The sequence below is a fragment of the Xiphophorus hellerii genome, chromosome 17 (genome assembly GCF_003331165.1).
Source record: "Xiphophorus hellerii strain 12219 chromosome 17, Xiphophorus_hellerii-4.1, whole genome shotgun sequence".
Classification (NCBI taxonomy): Eukaryota; Metazoa; Chordata; class Actinopteri; order Cyprinodontiformes; family Poeciliidae; genus Xiphophorus; species Xiphophorus hellerii.
The window spans coordinates 5765807-5783079 of NC_045688.1; the positions used below are offsets into that span (position 1 = coordinate 5765807).

Consider the following 17273-nt stretch of genomic DNA (forward strand, 5'->3'; position numbering starts at 1 on the left):
GGGAGAAAACAGAAAGAGAAACCGCACACGGTTATTTCACATTTTATTCATCATCACATCCAACTTTGTGTCTTTTTAAATTTTCGTAGGTCTTCCCAATTTCAAAAGAACGACCTAAGACATATTGCATCAGTGTTTCTTTGTTGTCTTAGACGTTTTCCTGCTTTTTTTCTGAAGCCTAAACACATTTTGTTCTGTGTTGGTGTCAATAAAAGAAATATGTGAAGCAACATTTTCTATATCTCTGGAATTGATACCCAACGCCTGCTCCCCACCCCTGTCACCCCTCAGTCCAAAACCCAAAAACCACATGATGCCAACAGGGAATGATGACTCACCTTACTTTCTATACAACGCAACAACAGAGTCTGCCTGTGAAGTCCCATGCAAATCCAGTCTCCTAGTTTACAAATCACACCTTTGGTTATGAAATAATAAAAATAATTTTTTAAAAAAGGGTAAATTTTCTACCCAGGCACAAATTTCTGTATTTTACTTATTTTTCCAGTTTTAGTCTTACGTTCAATTTGACATTATTATTTTGACAATGCAACATCTCATGTTAGTTTTTAATTAACAAAATATGTGGTAATGTTGACTTGAGGATAATGGGCCAATAAGTACATAATTTCCCAGTCATTGCTACAATCCATGAATCTTAATGTAAACATTTGCTTTGAGTTTAAATTACTTGCTTTTATTATTATTTGAAACCACAGATGTGATCAGTAAACCTAGAGACTGATTTACGCGGTAAGATTCTGTTAGATTCTAAAATCACGTTTGACGTTTCCAATTTGCACACAGTAAATAATCATTCCAAAGCTTTTTGTCTCATAAAAAAAAAAATCAAAGAACCTCTTAAGAATGAGGAGAAAGTGATGTTTTTGTATTGTGTTACGTTCAACAATGGGGTTGCAGTTATTTTTACGATTCCTGTCAGAAGTTTACATATGCGTATCTTTCGGATTAATGTCATTTTCATTTGGTGCTTTTAAAAAATTATGTGAACTGATCTTCGTACAGGTTGTGTTGTCATAGCTACATCAAAATTTTTGTCATTTTTAAACAATAAAAATTTGGTCCGCAAGTTTAGCGTGGATTTCGCTTACCGATAATCCACGCTGGGTCAAAATTATACATGCAGGTTCAAATACATATCCAGCATTTGGATACACGTGTCGTCACAAGTTGCAGAGAAACAACAACGACATTATTGTAAACATCGACAAGCTTGTGGCATCATTTTGTCTGAATATGTAAACAATTTTCTTATCCTAAAGAGTAGGCCCAGCTTTCATTTGCTGTTTTTCTTGCATAGACCCAGACATTTTAGATCATTCAAACGTATGATCTGTATCCATAATGGCCGTATGTAAACTTCTGACCGGGGCTATCTGTGATGCTCATTCTGATTGCTTCACTTCGATGGAGACTTGACGCCATCCAGTAAGACACCCATTTGCTTCCCACCCTGATCAGCTGGACCTCTTCCTGGACGGCCTTCGTCCTCCAGTTGTGTCCGGGGGGGTCTCGAGGCGGATCTGCGCCGTTGCCTTTGCTTGCTGCTAGCGCATTTTATAGTCGTGAGAAATGGCAGCTTCACATAGTTGTCCTTTAAAATCTAGCTCAAGGGTGAACTCCAGGTCGCGCTGCAAAAATGTAAAGTAAAATTACTTGAAGATAAAGCAAAACTCCCACACACGAGTAAAAGCATAGAAGCTTTTACTCAAATACAACGAGCTAAATGACATCTAGACTCATTCATTTTTCAATTAACATAACATGAAATTATACAAGCCATTAATTGAAAGAATACATTAGCGTAGAATATATATTTTTTTCTATTCTCATAATGTGAGTGTGCTTTCATGAGATAAAAAAAAGCTGCTCAGAGTTGACAAGATGGGTAAAGCTTAAAGAAAACCTTTGTAAAGTCTGCACGTTGTGAAATGTCAGAGCTTTAGAAGGGCCCAATCAAAGTCCAGACGTAAATACAAATGAGAATCTAGCGAAATTGTTTGGATTAGACCTTTAATCATATGTGACTGAGCTAAGGAATATTAAATCTCTAGAGGTGATAAGCAAGTACTTCAAGTTCTTGTACACCACAAATAATAAGTTCTATATAATTGTATGTAAATTATTGTTGTATTCTATAAGAATCTCAATAATATCAGCACTTTTGAGTCTTACCACGTTTTTTTCATTGGGTCTAACGGTGATACTGCCAAAGATCTCTTCTCCTTTCTTGACAGTTAAGTAGTCCTCTAAATAAAACACAGTCTGCTTCCAGTGTGTGCTGGGAGCATCTGGAGCTGAGGAAGAAAAGGAAAAATGTAACTGAGAAAAAAATGAAAATGAAATGAGAAAAGAAAAGAAAACAGGGAAAGAAAGTTGACTGGTTAACTTATTGAAAGAAGGCAAGGAAGACGGAGAGGGGATATTGTCTTAAGGGAAGAAGAAATTGCACACCGGTTCTGGTGAGCTCTAAACTGCCTTGGGCTTGTATACATGGGATTTTTTTTTTTTAAGCATACTGGCTGACATCCACTCACTCAGTGGGAGAAATATAAAGGTGGAGAGGAGAGAAGTCCTTCAGTGATGCTCTGCCTCAGCCCCAACAGACACAGCCAAACATAGAACCTCCTCTACACGATATTATGTAAGCAACTGGTACGTGAATGTATTAAAATAGGCTTACATAACGGCTTACGTAGAGTTGAGTGGTGATTCCACTGGCAACAAACACTAGTTTGATTTGTGTAACTTCAGCAGAGTGTGGCCAGGAGCAGAGAAGGTGAAGGAATTAGCGAAACTGCTGCAAGGTGGTTCGGAATGTGAAAGTAACAGGTAGATGATTTCTGTTGAAACCTGCTAAAGACATCGTCATCATGTACATGTAGGAGTACGCATAAAACTGAAAACCAGGGGTTTCTGTAATCAACACGTGTTTGGAAGATGATGTAAGTTCCCTTTGTGTTATTTTTACAGGAGGTCTGGTGAAGTGGAGGAACTTGTTGGCATAATTTAGCTAATGATACTTAAATGCCCTTGTATCTTCATATTTAGTTTTCGATAAAAAAAAATTCAGTTGATATTTGGCAATTAAATGTATTCACCAAATGTTAAGGACGTGTTACATTTATTTTTATTTTGCAACATAAAAAATGTACATTAGAATGAGTTTGTTCCAGTCTCACCGGTGGAGAAGCCTGTCTTTTTGTGACATTTGGTGAACTCCATATTGAAATAAGTGACCAAAGCGTGAACGTAATCGTTGCGCTGGATCTGCAGACAGAAAGCCGAGGTGAAGGACAGGTCCTCTGGCTTCACAGTGTAGATGTCCACCTCCTTGAAAACACACAAAAACCATATTTGCCGTATTAAAAACTGCCACAGAGACGTCTGTCCCCGGCATTTTCGACCGATTCGGTTGATGCTGGAGCAGTGGGACACAGACACCAGCGCTTGCCACCTCCCTCACACATGTACATGCCAGAGCTGCTTCGATATTCACCACGATCTTTGGTTCATGTGCGAATTTGTGTGCGTGAAAGCCCACAGGTTGAATCACGGCTGGATAATCAAGCATGTTCACACTACACATGCTGTGTGGGCGTCCTCCCTTGAGTCCTCTTGGAAGGGAGGTTTTCTGAGGCTGTGTGTTATATCAGGTCCTGCCTTGTGGATGCGTTGCCTCAGAGACATCTTTGACTTTTCTGCAACATGCTGCACATCTCAGCGGGCCCGAAATAGAGAAAGAGCAGTTACGTCCCTCCTTTGCATCGCAGAAGGTGGTTTACATGAAAGTACATGGAGGGATTTTTACACTGAGACCTGTTCATTCCGCCCAAGCAGCTTTACATCAGCATGACAGATTGTGATTTAACACCTTTGTCCTCTCCAGTAATATACCCGGACCATATCTTATGCAGTAAAATGGGGGAGGTGAGAAAAAAGAAAGCCATGGGAGTGACTTTGTAATTTAAGCCTGTGAAGAATGACTGACAGCACAAATTAGGATAGTGGGAGATGGGGGAGATATGGGGCTGAGCTCTGAATTTACACGTACAGGGCTCTGCAAAAGTATTCATACCACTTAAACTTCTCTGCATTTTTGTCATGTTGAACCGCCCACTTCAACTATTTAATTGGGATTAAAAGTGGTGGGCCAACTCAAACTGGTGCATAATTGTGAAGCAGAAGTGGTTTTCAAAATTGTTGACAAGGAAATATCTGGAAAGTGGGTGCATATACTGTATTTTTCTCCCTCTCTATCCTTGGACTCAACACTTTGTGGAACCCCTTTTAGCTCTACTTTTGTCATGTCTTTACAACCTTTACAATTAAAACACCAGCCACGTTTTGCAAAATAATGTATAACCCTAACCCTATAAAGAGTATTTCTTCAGATTTTCCTTCTTAAATTGCTTTCATTGAACCACTGTTCAATAAAGTCAACTTTGCGAGGTGCACAACTAATCGCTGATCTCTGTGCATCTCCTCCAGAGTTCTCACTGTTCTAATGATAGATTGAACGGTACTTTGTGAGATGTCCGAGGCTCAGTATACTGCTTTATGACCTAATCCGGCTTTAGACTTCTTTGAAACTTTATCCCTGAGCCGTCTGAGATGATTCTTGGTCTGCATGATGCCGTTTGTTCTCTGACAAAACTCTGATGCCTTTACAGAACAGCTGGATTTATGCTAATTGTAATTGACAGACTTTTAATAATTCCTTACCTCAGATTTTGTTTGGGAAATATCAGAATAAAAGATACTTTAACATAAAAATGAAAAATATTTCCCATTTTCTTTTCACCTCATGTTGATCTGTAACCTGAGTTTTATTTAATTGTAAAGAATAGTGTGGTTATAAAGTGAACTTACTTTTGCAAGGCAGTGTAAGAAGTCACAGGGAGAGATCGTTGTCAGATGAGCTCTTACTAATAGGCTACCAAGATTCAAATCTGGCAGGTGCATCACCTTTTTGAACCAAAAATTGGGACTTCCATTAATTCAAGTGACTGCCACTGAATGTGATGTTTCATCGTCATACATGGGGAGAAATGGAGGAAGGTCTCCCCATTCGCTTGTATGAGGCCTAACGCTGTTTAATTCAGAGATTGAAAAAGGTTAAAAACAAAAACAGTGTTGGAGGAGCAACTGAGAAGCAAGACAGAGAGGCTAAGAAAACAAAAGCACTGGATAATCCAAAACGAAGAAAAAACAAGATGGTGCAAAGCAGATGAAAGAAGGCAATAAAAGAGGAAGCTTTGATAGAAGCTATAGTGGACAAACAACAACAAAAAAAACGATCAATCTCTCTGAATGCTCTCATCTTCTCTTCATTTGGGAGATGAAAGACAAGCCAGCGTTGTATCCTGGAGGAAGGAAACAGACCTGCAGTCTATTACAACTTGCCAGAAAAGCTCCATTATGTACTAGAAAATAGTCTCAGCAGACGGCAAGAGCTCAGAGATGCTGGAAGTGATATCTGTCGGTGAATTTCCAGAATTTGAGCACATAAAAGATACCACCTGGATGTGTGCCAGAATAATAGGTTTTTTTTTTGTGTGTGTGTGTGTGAGTTGTTGTTTTTATACTTTTGTCAACGTGTGACAGAATTTGACTTAAAAGACAAAAAAATATGCCCAACAACTCTTTCTCGGAAGCGCTGCATGGACATACCTACCTTTATGAGACAGGCGTTAGTCACCACCTGCTTTGGATCAACCACATCCACCAGAGGTTCTTTGATGGCCACGTTGCGAATGCAGCTCATGTCGAACCCATATACGTTTTCCCACCCTGCACAGAGAAAAAAACCCCCACATTTCTTACACACATTTCCACAGGTTGCACTTTATTTATTTTTTTGCACGTTCAATGCATGCTTGTATTGCTTAGTTCTACTGGTTCCTGCTCAAAGCCTTCAGTCCAGATCAGTTTTTATGTCTATCTCAGCTCAGAGTGAAGAAAGAAAAAAAAACCATCATTAAAATAAGCTCCAGCCTCCTCCAGTATGTCTGGCAGCCTTGTTTTTATTATAATTTGGACTGAAAATACACCAAACAACCTTTCCCTCCCCTAGTCCCTCTGTCCCTCCACTCCACCTTATTTTGTCAGGAAGCCAGACGCTGAGAACGTGTGGCTGAGGAACGCAACACCTACTAGCTACTAAAAATAAAAATCTGAAGCTTTTAGATGGACTCAATTCTTTTGGGATTTGTGTGAAACAAATGCGCCTCGATTTTGATGTTTTTAGATGTAATAAAAGTCGGCCACCTGTGCGGCGGATTGAAAACTCGGTAGGAGTTATTCAGTGTTGATGCTAGACTGCGTGGCACCTTTTAAAATTAGCGCTTTGATCTTGACCACAGGTTTAAGCCCGGACCTCTGACTGCGGCAGCTATTTGAGCACATTCAGAGGTAGGCGCTCTGCGGGAAAATGAGGACTAATCTACAACAGGATTTCTTCTTTTAGCTGACCCCAGGTAGCATAAATTTGGAAATGCAATCAATATCTGTTTGTTTCTTTTCAACAATGTAATTCAAAATACAACTCATTTGGTGGAAATGATATATTTTAAATGTTTACTTCCGTTAATGGTTTACGATTAATGAAACCTCAACACCCAGTTTCTCAGAATATGAAAAGGGACCGGGAATCAGGGAAATTTGGATTTAATTTGTCTGCGGGACTTGACTCCTGCTCACATAACCTGAACGTACAAATACCAGATTTAACCACCGTGCTAAGTTGGACAATTGACAAGTCGTAGCAATGGAAGACGAGAAAAACCAGAGCCAACTATGTAGTAGAGCTAAAGGCTACGTTTTAGCAACTTGATTTTTCTTAATATCACAGCAGAGATACAGACTGAAAACATCCATGCTATGCTGCATTGATGCAGTAACTCGTACAAAAGAAGCCCTGCCCAAGTACTGTGTGCATGCATTATATGGCATGTGAACATTTCTATTTTAAAAATCCTTTATTGAGTCTTTTGTAATATTCTAATTTTCCCCCCAACAATTTATTGATCTGCATAATTGTGGGTGTAACTAATCTCAGTTTTATGTTTTGAACAAAAACAAAATGGATAAAAATAACTCTTTGGCTTTTTATTAGTGTAAATGGGTTCATCACATGTTCATGTGGGAAATATGGCTGTCCTATATTTTTTCTACGTCCTTAACAGCTTCCTACACACCCGTAGCATAGTGGACGCTAAAAACAGGACACTTCTTATGGGACTTAAACCCTACGTTTCTAGGTGAAAGTACTTTGTCCTCTGTAATCCTCACAGTGGCCTTGTTTTGCTCCATAGAACCTCAGGCGATCTGTTCTGAATAGACACCTTTACAATTATTCGCTACATAAAAAGACAAGACCTAATTCCAGTCACGCTGAAAGAAAAAACCAAAAAAAACCCCACTCTTGTTCTAGTTGAGTTTGAGTTGTGAAGGTGCCTCCTTGCTCTCTCTTATCGGGAAGTAACTGCAGATATGAAAATTCTTCTTCAACTTTAATTTGATCCCATATTGATTACTGCAACGCATTGTTTTCATCACTCAATAAAATCGTCCTTCACCACTTACAGTCGGTTCAGAATTTGGCAGCTAGTTTAAATCAGATCTGCTCAGTTTTAAGTCCAAGTTTAATACACACTTAGAAAATGTACTTTGCGGGTGATTCCAGTGTTCACGATCTTCACCCTTTGAGTTAAAACTTTGTTTTAGATTGTTTATTCTGTGCTCTGTTTTTTATGAAGGTTACTGTAAAGCACTTTGTTTTCATCTGTGGAAACTGCTATATTAGTAAGTAAAGGTAGTTCCTTAATTACTAGATAAATATGAAATATGACCAATATGACCGAGTCATTAAAAAAAAGAAAGAAAAAAGAAAAGATGAACAGAAGAAAAGATACAGGGCTGCAAAACTAAAGTATGAAGGAGCGATACGTCAACACAAAAAATGGAGGTAGTAACTAGCAAAGGGACGAGTTAACCTGGAGCTCCAACATCATATTTTCTCATAGTTTCACTATGAAACACTCCACCAATGACTAAAATATAAATGTGCTCGTTAGACTGAGCCTCGCTAATTACTGCGCACCTTGGGACCTGTTCACACTTGACAGAAAATGTTTTAAATGCGGATTAGAACATGAATGCCATGTAATGTTAGAAGTTATGTATGCAACAAAGACAAAATGAAAACCACTTCAACTGATTCAAATACTAATTAACATGGTTTTCTATTTTGTTTAATTTTAAGTTTTCACTTTTGTCATGAACGCGTATTTATATTTTTAAAAGGATAAAATATTCGACCTTAATTTTACAAATGCCAAAGCTTCAGCTTTTTTCCAAATGCCAGAAAAATTAGATCTTTTAAATTATTATTATTATTATTATTATTATTATTATTATTATTATTATTATTATTATTATTATTATTATATTTTTCTAAGTCAAAACTTGCATACATGCAAGTATGAATCAGCTTTTATCATGGTCATTTCCATGAAAATATCAAAGGTTTTGTGTGACTTTCTCAGGCTGCAGATATTCTGACTTTAATTGTATTTTTGCATATTTGTTTGAACAGATGAGTGTGACACTTGACCAGAGGATGACCTCAACTACGTTCACAGTTCTGTTCCCAATGCATTGTTTTTGATTTTCTCACGATGTCACAACAGAAGCAGAGTGCTTGAGGCTTTGCCTAAAACTACACCCTCAGCTGTGCCTCAGGTTAGTACTTGGTGATTGTAGCTCAAAAGAAAAAAATCCTACTTGGTCTCTCAACTTGAAATGCTGGGCAATCGCAGACTAGAGTGGTTCTGGTTCCCGACGTTTTCTCTCTTATGAATTTAAATAAATGATTTTACTACATGTAAAATCTTATTCTGGTATTTAGCCAACAGAAATTGTTTTGGTAGTCTCAACAGACTTTAAATAGGAGAAGTTTAGTTTTGATTGATTGTCAGACGATATTACAGAATATGTAAGTAATATTGACAAAGATTAAGCTCGAGTTGGGCCCCAACATACCAATATTTTTTTCTTTATTGAGTCTTAGAGTCCTAAAGCGAAGACAATTCCCTCTTACAGTGACTTCACCTCCATCACAGTCATTCATTCGCAAAGCAATGGGGAGAATTAATCATGTAGCTATCAGATGGCGTCAAATCCTAAATAATTACTTACAATGAATCTTGAAATCCTTATACTGCCTGTCTTCAATGGCCACCACATAGAGAGCTGCTCGGTCTGGGAACATCAGGCCTCCGGGCTTCTGCACAAAAGACAGACTTCAGGTATCCAGAGAAGAAACACAAAAGGCCATCCATCATTTTCTTTGTTCGCACACCTGGCATGTAATCTAGGATCACATGTGCTGGCTTTAAAGGTATCCAGCTGTTACTGAGGCCAGCAACAAAACCACTCACGCATAACCTCAGCATCTGGGCATGCACGCCACACAGTAAGCCCTCTACTTCATCACCGTCTCGTCTCTTTATGTGTCAACGGCCTCATTTGTCCATTTGGGCAGGCGAACATGCAAAGCCTTGCGTCAAGCAGCGCCACGATTGCGGTCTTACCAGCCACTTGTCCCTGGCGAAAATGACGGTGTTGAGCATAGACTCGTAGAAGAGACAGTAACCCATCCACTCGGAGACGATGATGTCCACCTTCTCCACGGGGAGCTCCACCTCCTCCACCTTGCCCTTGAAGATGGTAATGACTGTACCGTGAACAGAAACAAGGCAGCAGGAGACAAATTACTTCCAAATTTCTTCATTCCCGTAACGCAAATTAAGAGAGATTCATGCTGATTTTGTAGCCTGGGGTAAAATAGTTTAATGTCTTGTTTTCTCATGCCTTTGATTCCTGCGTTACATATTTATAAAACCATGTATATATATATATATATATATATATATATATATATGGCTAGATAGATCTATCTATCTTTGATTTTTTTCAATTTTTATTATGTAATAAAATAGCTATCAAATCTGAGCAATAGAGGAGTTCGTACTGTTTTTCTCAGAATTTTTTAAAATAATATTCTTATCCCACAAGCAAAATAGTTGACATGTCACAATTAAACAGTAACAACTGAATATTTCAGGTGCAAAACTGCACTTTCTGCTGCCAGTCCACCATCTGCGTTGCACAGGGTGGGCTAACAATGGAAATAAACCCCTCTGAGGGAGCCAAGATTGATGCCAAAGACCATAATTATTTGACAACGGAGACAAACTGCCAGTTAACCATCAAGAACGGTGACTAATACTGTGGAGCGTGACTGCAATGATGGAAATATGCAAACGATTTTCCATGCTCCTTCTAACCCCAATGCCATTGCACAGTCCCACAGACCAAACAGATGGGTATCTAAGCACTGGAAAATGGAAAATCACCTTTGACTCACCGTTGTGTAGGTGATTGGACTTGATAATCTTCTCTGAATATTCAGATATGCTTGAGCATTCGATCTGCAGGAACAAGTGCGAGATCACACACCGGGCATAAAATAACAGTCTGTTCGTGAAGCTGTCAAATGTTTCTTGAAGTGTCTACACAATGCGTGGGTATATATTTTAATCAGTCATGCACAAGTGGGAGACGCCGAGCTCTCTGCAGAAGCCCTCTAGCTTTGTCGCATTCTGTAGACATTGCAACCACAAACTTCGGTTTATTTATTCAAATTTGAAGTGGTTGATAAAGTATAAATTGATACACAATCGAAGAAACTTGTGCGTTTTCATACCAATTGAGACAAATTTTATCTGTCAAATCACTTCTGACAAACTAGTTGCAGAGGATTTTATTTAGGGGTGCCTGATTAAAGGGATCTCAATATAAAGAAGCAATGCACTCCTCCATTTTCTTCTTTAGTATAAAAAAAATAGACATGTATTGAAGTGGATTTATAGATTTTCTTCAACTTCACTGTTGTTTACCATATTGTGTTTGACACTTAAAACTTCTAGAAAATACACTGAAGTTTTTGACTTCAATCTGGAGGAAAAAAATATAAAATTGTTTAGTTTAGCAATTCACCATAGATTTTTTTTTGAAGTGAGCTAAGTTACATTAATATTTTGTCATTTATATGAATGGTTCTTGCTTCTCATTTGGGCAGCATCCATCCATAGAAACACCAGGAAGGACGCCACATTTCTTCACGTCAGAGCAGCACAGTGATGCTTACATGCACCTTTTGCGGTAATACTGAAAGCGAGAATTTAATCAAACTTCTCTAATCCATCTAAAAACTAATATTCTGTCTGCTACAAGACATAACCGTCATTAAGTGTAATGAAGTTTATAAATCAAACCTGCAGCGTCTGACAAAATGTACCTAACCGTCTGCCTCAGATAGAATCCCTTCATAATAAACATCTGCGATCATTTAGTCAGTGCTTCGTATTAGGAAAGATTCACTCTCAAAACGGCAAAGCAATTCATCGGAAAACAAACTCTTACGTTGATGTTCCAATATTAAGTTTATTTTCTCTAAAGCTGATGTTTTTTGTTTTCCAATAGTTTTTGCATTTTTAGCAAATATGTCTAAAGTGTCTCACAGAAATATTGCTGACTTTTTTTCCATTTTGTCATATTACAGAATTAAATGGGATTCCACATGACCTTTTACTATTGGTAACCCAAAATCAAATTCAGCACCAACAATTTCCTCCAGAAGTCACATAATTACTAAATAACGTCTACCTGTTGGTATTCTGTGAACTAAAAGCATTGTGAAGGCCAAGGAACACAGCAGACAGGTCAGCGATTAGGTTGTAGAAATGTTTAAAACTTGGTTAAGTTAAAAAACCAAGCTTTGAAAATCACATTGAGCACTGCATGGCTCACTGCGGAAGAATTAAAGGCAGTTTGTTGCACTAGATCATTCTAAGACGACTCCAAAATGCATGGCACACTTTTTCTCCTGTTCTCGTTTTTAGATTTAGACGAGAATTTGTCATTTACCTTCCCCTTAATATTTAACCTCTACATTGTGTTGGTACATCACATAAAATCCAACTGTGCACATCGAGGAACTATGCAAATCATCAATTTTGGTGGTCAACATTCAATGGGTGTCAGTTCTTATTTATATATATATATATATATATATATACTGTATATATAAAAGATGTCACATGCTATTTAAATGTGTTTTATAACTTTGTATTTTTCAGTTTTTATGATGTACAGCACTTTGAACTGCCTTGTTGCTGACATGTGCTATACAAATAAATTTGATTGATAAATCTGAATGAAAAGCTTAATTTAAATAACTGCAATTGAACAGATACAATGTATAAAGTATTCTAGTATATCGTGTTTTTTATACGATATTGTGTATACTTCTAATTTAGTACAGTCTGGGGGTCTATATAGTAATGTGGACGACTGATCTTTGAATCATGGCCAATAACAGTTTTAGAATGTGTTTGAGTTTCGTGCTTCCTTGTTGGAATTTACCAAAAACCCAGTAAGTGTTGGATTGCGGCATCTGTTTGTGGACTGTAGGTGGATCTATTCGCCTCACCCCGTACACGTGTTTGGCACCGGCGTTGGCAGCAAACATAGAGAGGATCCCTGTGCCACTGCCAACATCCAGGACGATCTTATCCTTGAACACATGCTTGTTGTGGTACATGGCGTTGCGGTAGGTCAGCGTCCGCACCTCGTCTTTCAGCATCTCCTGTGATGGAGATAATAATATTAACAATAACATATGCGACCCAAACAGCCTGTACAACACCGAACCAATGACACGGTCAAGGAATAGCTTGATTCGTACAAATACAGACACAAGTTTGCATGTAAGCACATTATTTGCTTCTGTGTGTGGAGACAGACAAACAGAATCCAGGCCAGAAGCCTTGGTGACAGTCACGGCGTCTTGAAATAGACAGGAGTACAACACAAAGCCTTTGGGGACTGCCTGATTTCTATCTCCCTAAGCTCATTCACAGATCCCACTTTCTTTCCTATCTTGCTTTGAACTCTTTAATCAGGACACACTCTTTGTCTGCAAGCACACGAAAAAGCTGACCCATATGCTAAATAAGGACACTATTTAAAATATAAGGGAAGTGGGGGTCTATACGTCCCCAAACTTTCTCACCATATTTCCCTCACACATCAAGGTCATTAGTTAGGCTACTTCCCCTGTAGTGCACTGCAGATAGACAGGCAGAGATAGTTTTCACTTATGGAGTGCTGATAATGGACTATTATGCAGCCTCTGGGGGTCTTTCGTGCTAGTTAATAATGAAAAAGCCCTTTCTTTTGTGAGCCGAGACATGCTCCATCAAGACAGATATTTCAACAGCCCTCCATTTTCTTCATCATGTCACTGCTAATGTATATACCTCGGTAGTTGGTAGACGCACAGGTGCATTGTTGTAGATTTCTGTTGAATTTAAGATAACGTTTTGGATTATAAGATTATGAAGTGCATTTTTATGGGTGAATCAGGCAGTTGATGTTTGATTTTCTGCTTACAGAAATCATAAAAGCAGTCATTTAAGTTTGAACTCCCAGTGTAATTTGGTAACTGCCAAACTTAAAGTTTTCTGCAGACAAAATGCAGTCGTTTGCTTTCTAGACACAGAATATATATATACTCTTGCAGGAGTATTCGTTGCAGTCCCACAGGATGACGCTGCCACCACCTTGCTTCCAGATAGGGCTGATTGTTTTAAGGTAATGTTAGTTTTGCACCCTTTTCAGATTTGTATCTGTAAAAGAAAAAAATGCAAATATGTTTTACTTTCCCTCCACTTTGCAATTATGCCCTGATTTATGTTTGTCCCAGTGAAACAAACACATTTTTTGCAAGACTCTGTGGAAGACATGAAGTAAAGCCCGTCTTTTCGTGGAAGTAGAAGTATTAAAATAACAGCCTTTTTCTTTTTCTTTTTTTTACATATCCTGCTGTCAGAGTCCAATTCTAAGCGATGAAACTCATTGGCAAAGTTTAACAGGAAGCATCTGGTGTCATTCTTCTACTCTAATCACACCGTGCTTCCTGCTGTCGCCCTGGTCTGCGTACCTCGTGGATGCCAAAGTGGGCATAGGAGTCAAAGTAGTAGTCCCTTGATGTCATTTCCTCCGGGCTTATGAACTTGGCAATCTTGCCTCGTCCAGGACAGGTGGCGAGCGCTGCTACATGAGGCGTGTGAGGAATGCAGGGCACATGATGGGTTGTAGGCACTGGTTTCGGCAGAGGGGAGGGCTGTGCAGACTGGGAAAGCGGGGACCTGACAGGCTGTTGCCGCTGTGAGTGAAGAAATAGAATGAAATGAGCTTGGTTAGGTTTCTATCAGAATTTAGATATTAGATAGATCAAGTGGACAGCTGCAGGAGCATGAGAGTGAGCAGAGAGGTTCTGTAAATATATAGATATAATGAAGGCTCTGAAGGAAACTCAGCACCATGAACTGTAGCAGTGGTGGCTTACTGTGGACAGCTATCTTAGAGCGTTTCTCTTGCATCACTGGCAAATATTTTAGCTGACTTTTTAGTTTTATTTATGTATTTGACCAATTCTCGTTAAATAAAATATTTACAAATATGTATTCATATTGCATTATACTAAGATAAACTCAGCATATGGAAGTCTCTCAGAAAATGTACTAAACGTACTGAAAGTGGCAAAAGATGCCAGAATAGTAGAAGATCCTAAAGCTGCTGTGGATTGGGATTTCCCACCAGACAGAGCTCAAGGACAAAAGTGAAATGGGGCAAAAAAAGGACAAAAGACTAAAATAACAATCTTGCTTAGCTGTAGGTTGTTGTGTTTGGGTTTGCCTATCATTATTTTCACTGATGATTATTTTCCTTTTTTTTTACTATACATGTCTTGTTTATTTCTGGAAACATTTAGTACTACTGTATACTGCAGGGGGAGATAAAAAGTCGATATGAGGGATGAATGAAACAGAATACAAGCTGGGAAGTCCGAGATAAAAATTTTCATTTTTAGCACAAGTATATGTGCCCACATCAATTTTCTAGCATTATTTTGTTGTACACAGTTTTGACTCCTTATATACTATTATTTTGTTCCACCTGTGCTGCATGTAGTCAGTGTTGTACACATTAAACCCTCTTTTAAAAATGCATGTTAAAATATGATTCCCCCCCTCTAGCAATAACTCGTGTGTGAAAGTGCAATGGCTGCGATCTAATTCTGCACACTGCTAGGGCAAGCCGGTAAAAGACGCAGGTACCGTTTCAGCACCAAGGACAGCGGACATGCATCCGGATCGTCGCCTAAAAAGATTCCCTACACACTATATCATTCACTACCGTTGCTATTACGCGAGTCTACGGATAGACTTGCAGACTCAGCCAACATCTGCAGGACACTGAAAAAAATCACCCCAGATCCAGTGATGTAGCCGTACGTTACTGAATGCCGAAACTAAAAATGCACATCGTTCTGAAAATTTTGTCACTACACGAATATATATATAAAAAAAGAGCAATCTGAGAGAAACCGGGTACAGGACACCACAATGTCCCCTACCTCCGAGCTGTCCGCCTCCGCCATCTTCCGCCGTAGCAGCAAACACCGCGACGAATGCCTCAGTCCCATGAGAGCCGGCGAGATTTAGGCTTAAACTCTTTTAAGTGCCTTAAATCCTAGTAAAGACGTGTCAAAAAGGACGAAAAGCCTCGGAACATATAAACTGAGGGCTTTTAAAGATGAATAAAGTCATGACACTAATCGTACAGGGTTAACCTGCCGTCATCGGTACAAAAGTTATGAAGTTATACGATGAATTCACGCGTGGTGAAATGTTCTTTTATCCATAGTGTGAATGTGAAAACAGGTTGTTTTAGAGGGAGGACTCAGTGTGGGAGGACTCGGTGTCTATTGGCTGGAGACACCGTGTTGCGACTGGAAGGTTGTAGGTTTGATGCCAGCAGGAGACTCATCATCATCATCATCATCATCATCATCATCATCATCATTGCTCCGTGCGAGCTGGAAGACAAGATGCAGAATGTCACCCCACAACCTAAAATCCAGCAACGTCCCAGAAACAAAACTCCTTCAACGTCTCCTGCTCTCCTAACGACGTATACGGCACCTCGGAGAAACTGGAACTCCTATAATGAAAGTCGCGCTATTTCCATCTTTTTTCGCAGAGGGAAGTCCTGTTTAAGTGTACTTAATCCGTCTGGGGAACCTCAAACCGCTTTGAAGTGCGATATGACACGAAAGAAAGAAAGAAAAAAAAAAAGATGCCAAAACAAGAAACGGTGCCAGACTTCCTACGCACTCTGAAAACTAAAGGTCTCTGTGACTCTGAGGCGCTCACTCTTTCTTTCTTTCTTTCTTTCTTTCTTTTTTTCTTTTTTAGAAGATAGATTAAAGATAGTACCCAGTGAGATTATTCCCCACAACAAAAATAGTACTGACGATCAAATCACAGCTAAGTGATGACGTTCGGATTTTAAAATACTAAGTTTTAGTCAATCTGGAGAACAGAATTCTGCTTTTAGTGTATTTGTGTTGATAACATCACAAAAGGCACAAGACTCGAGCTGATTAGCTGGAATTGAAGACTGACCCTACTAATAAAGACTTAAACCCTGCTAAGAAAAATGTTCAGTGTTATAAATTTACATCAAATGTACAAAACATAACCACTTAAATAACCTATTTTTGGGATTGCAGACCCCACCCTAAAGTTGATAGCAACTAAAAGGTTTTGTTTCAGCCATAAAGGATATAAGCAAAGGTATTTACTAGATAAATAAGCCTAAAAATATGTAAATAAAGAAGGAAAGAGGGAGGACTCAGTGTGGGAGGACTTGGTGTCTATATAGTCAGAACTAAAAAAGAAAATGTTGTTTCTTCCTCAAAAGAACAGTTGCCTATGTGTATTGTGAACACTCTAGAGGCGTGTGTCCATGGAAGCTTATTTAGGGGAGCGAAGATTATAACAATTTAAAGCACAACTAGCTAAGCAAAACTGACTGACATGTTTTTCCAGAGGTGACAAACTATATATAAAGTGATGTTACAGAAACACCAGACTCAAACCGGTGTGGGGGGTTATGTAGACTGCTGATAGCAACCAGCAGGGTCTCCAACAACCTGATTGCAACCCCAGTTTTGATGCACTTTATAAATAGATGTCTGTATTCATAGCAGCATTTCAACATTTCACACAATTCTGTTTCTGTACTGGATTTGTACAGACTGATGACAGACGTGA

At 38.8% G+C, this 17273-nt stretch overlaps 1 protein-coding gene across 2 annotated transcripts; it reads right to left on the bottom strand.

Annotated features, from left to right (window-relative positions):
* Window positions 1-30: 30 nt before the first annotated feature.
* prmt8b (protein arginine methyltransferase 8b) lies at window positions 31-16226 on the bottom strand. 2 transcript variants are annotated; one of them, XM_032589206.1, is made up of 10 exons: window positions 15572-16226; window positions 14093-14317; window positions 12581-12736; window positions 10454-10517; window positions 9618-9760; window positions 9223-9307; window positions 5699-5814; window positions 3204-3354; window positions 2197-2318; window positions 31-1652 (listed from the first exon to the last, which is right to left on the bottom strand). In XM_032589206.1, the coding sequence occupies exons 1-10, from the start codon at window positions 15638-15640 to the stop codon at window positions 1569-1571; spliced, it is 1215 nt and encodes a 404-aa protein (XP_032445097.1). In that variant the 5' UTR covers window positions 15641-16226; the 3' UTR covers window positions 31-1568. The 2 variants fall into 2 exon arrangements, with proteins under 2 accessions (XP_032445097.1, XP_032445096.1); XM_032589205.1 differs by having other exon boundaries at window positions 9223-9310; window positions 15572-16221.
* Between the last annotated feature and the right edge of the window lie 1047 nt (window positions 16227-17273).

Excerpts from the sequence above, each read along its gene's own strand:
- prmt8b (XM_032589205.1), bottom strand. The coding sequence starts at position 15,640 with ATGGGACTGAGGCATTCGTCGCGGTGTTTGCTGCTACGGCGGAAGATG. Across the intron at positions 12,737-14,092 it reads CCCACTTTGGCATCCACGAG|GAGATGCTGAAAGACGAGGT; the intron begins GTACGCAGACCA and ends TCTCCATCACAG. Across the intron at positions 2,319-3,203 it reads AAAGACAGGCTTCTCCACCG|CTCCAGATGCTCCCAGCACA; the intron begins GTGAGACTGGAA and ends TTTCTTCCTCAG.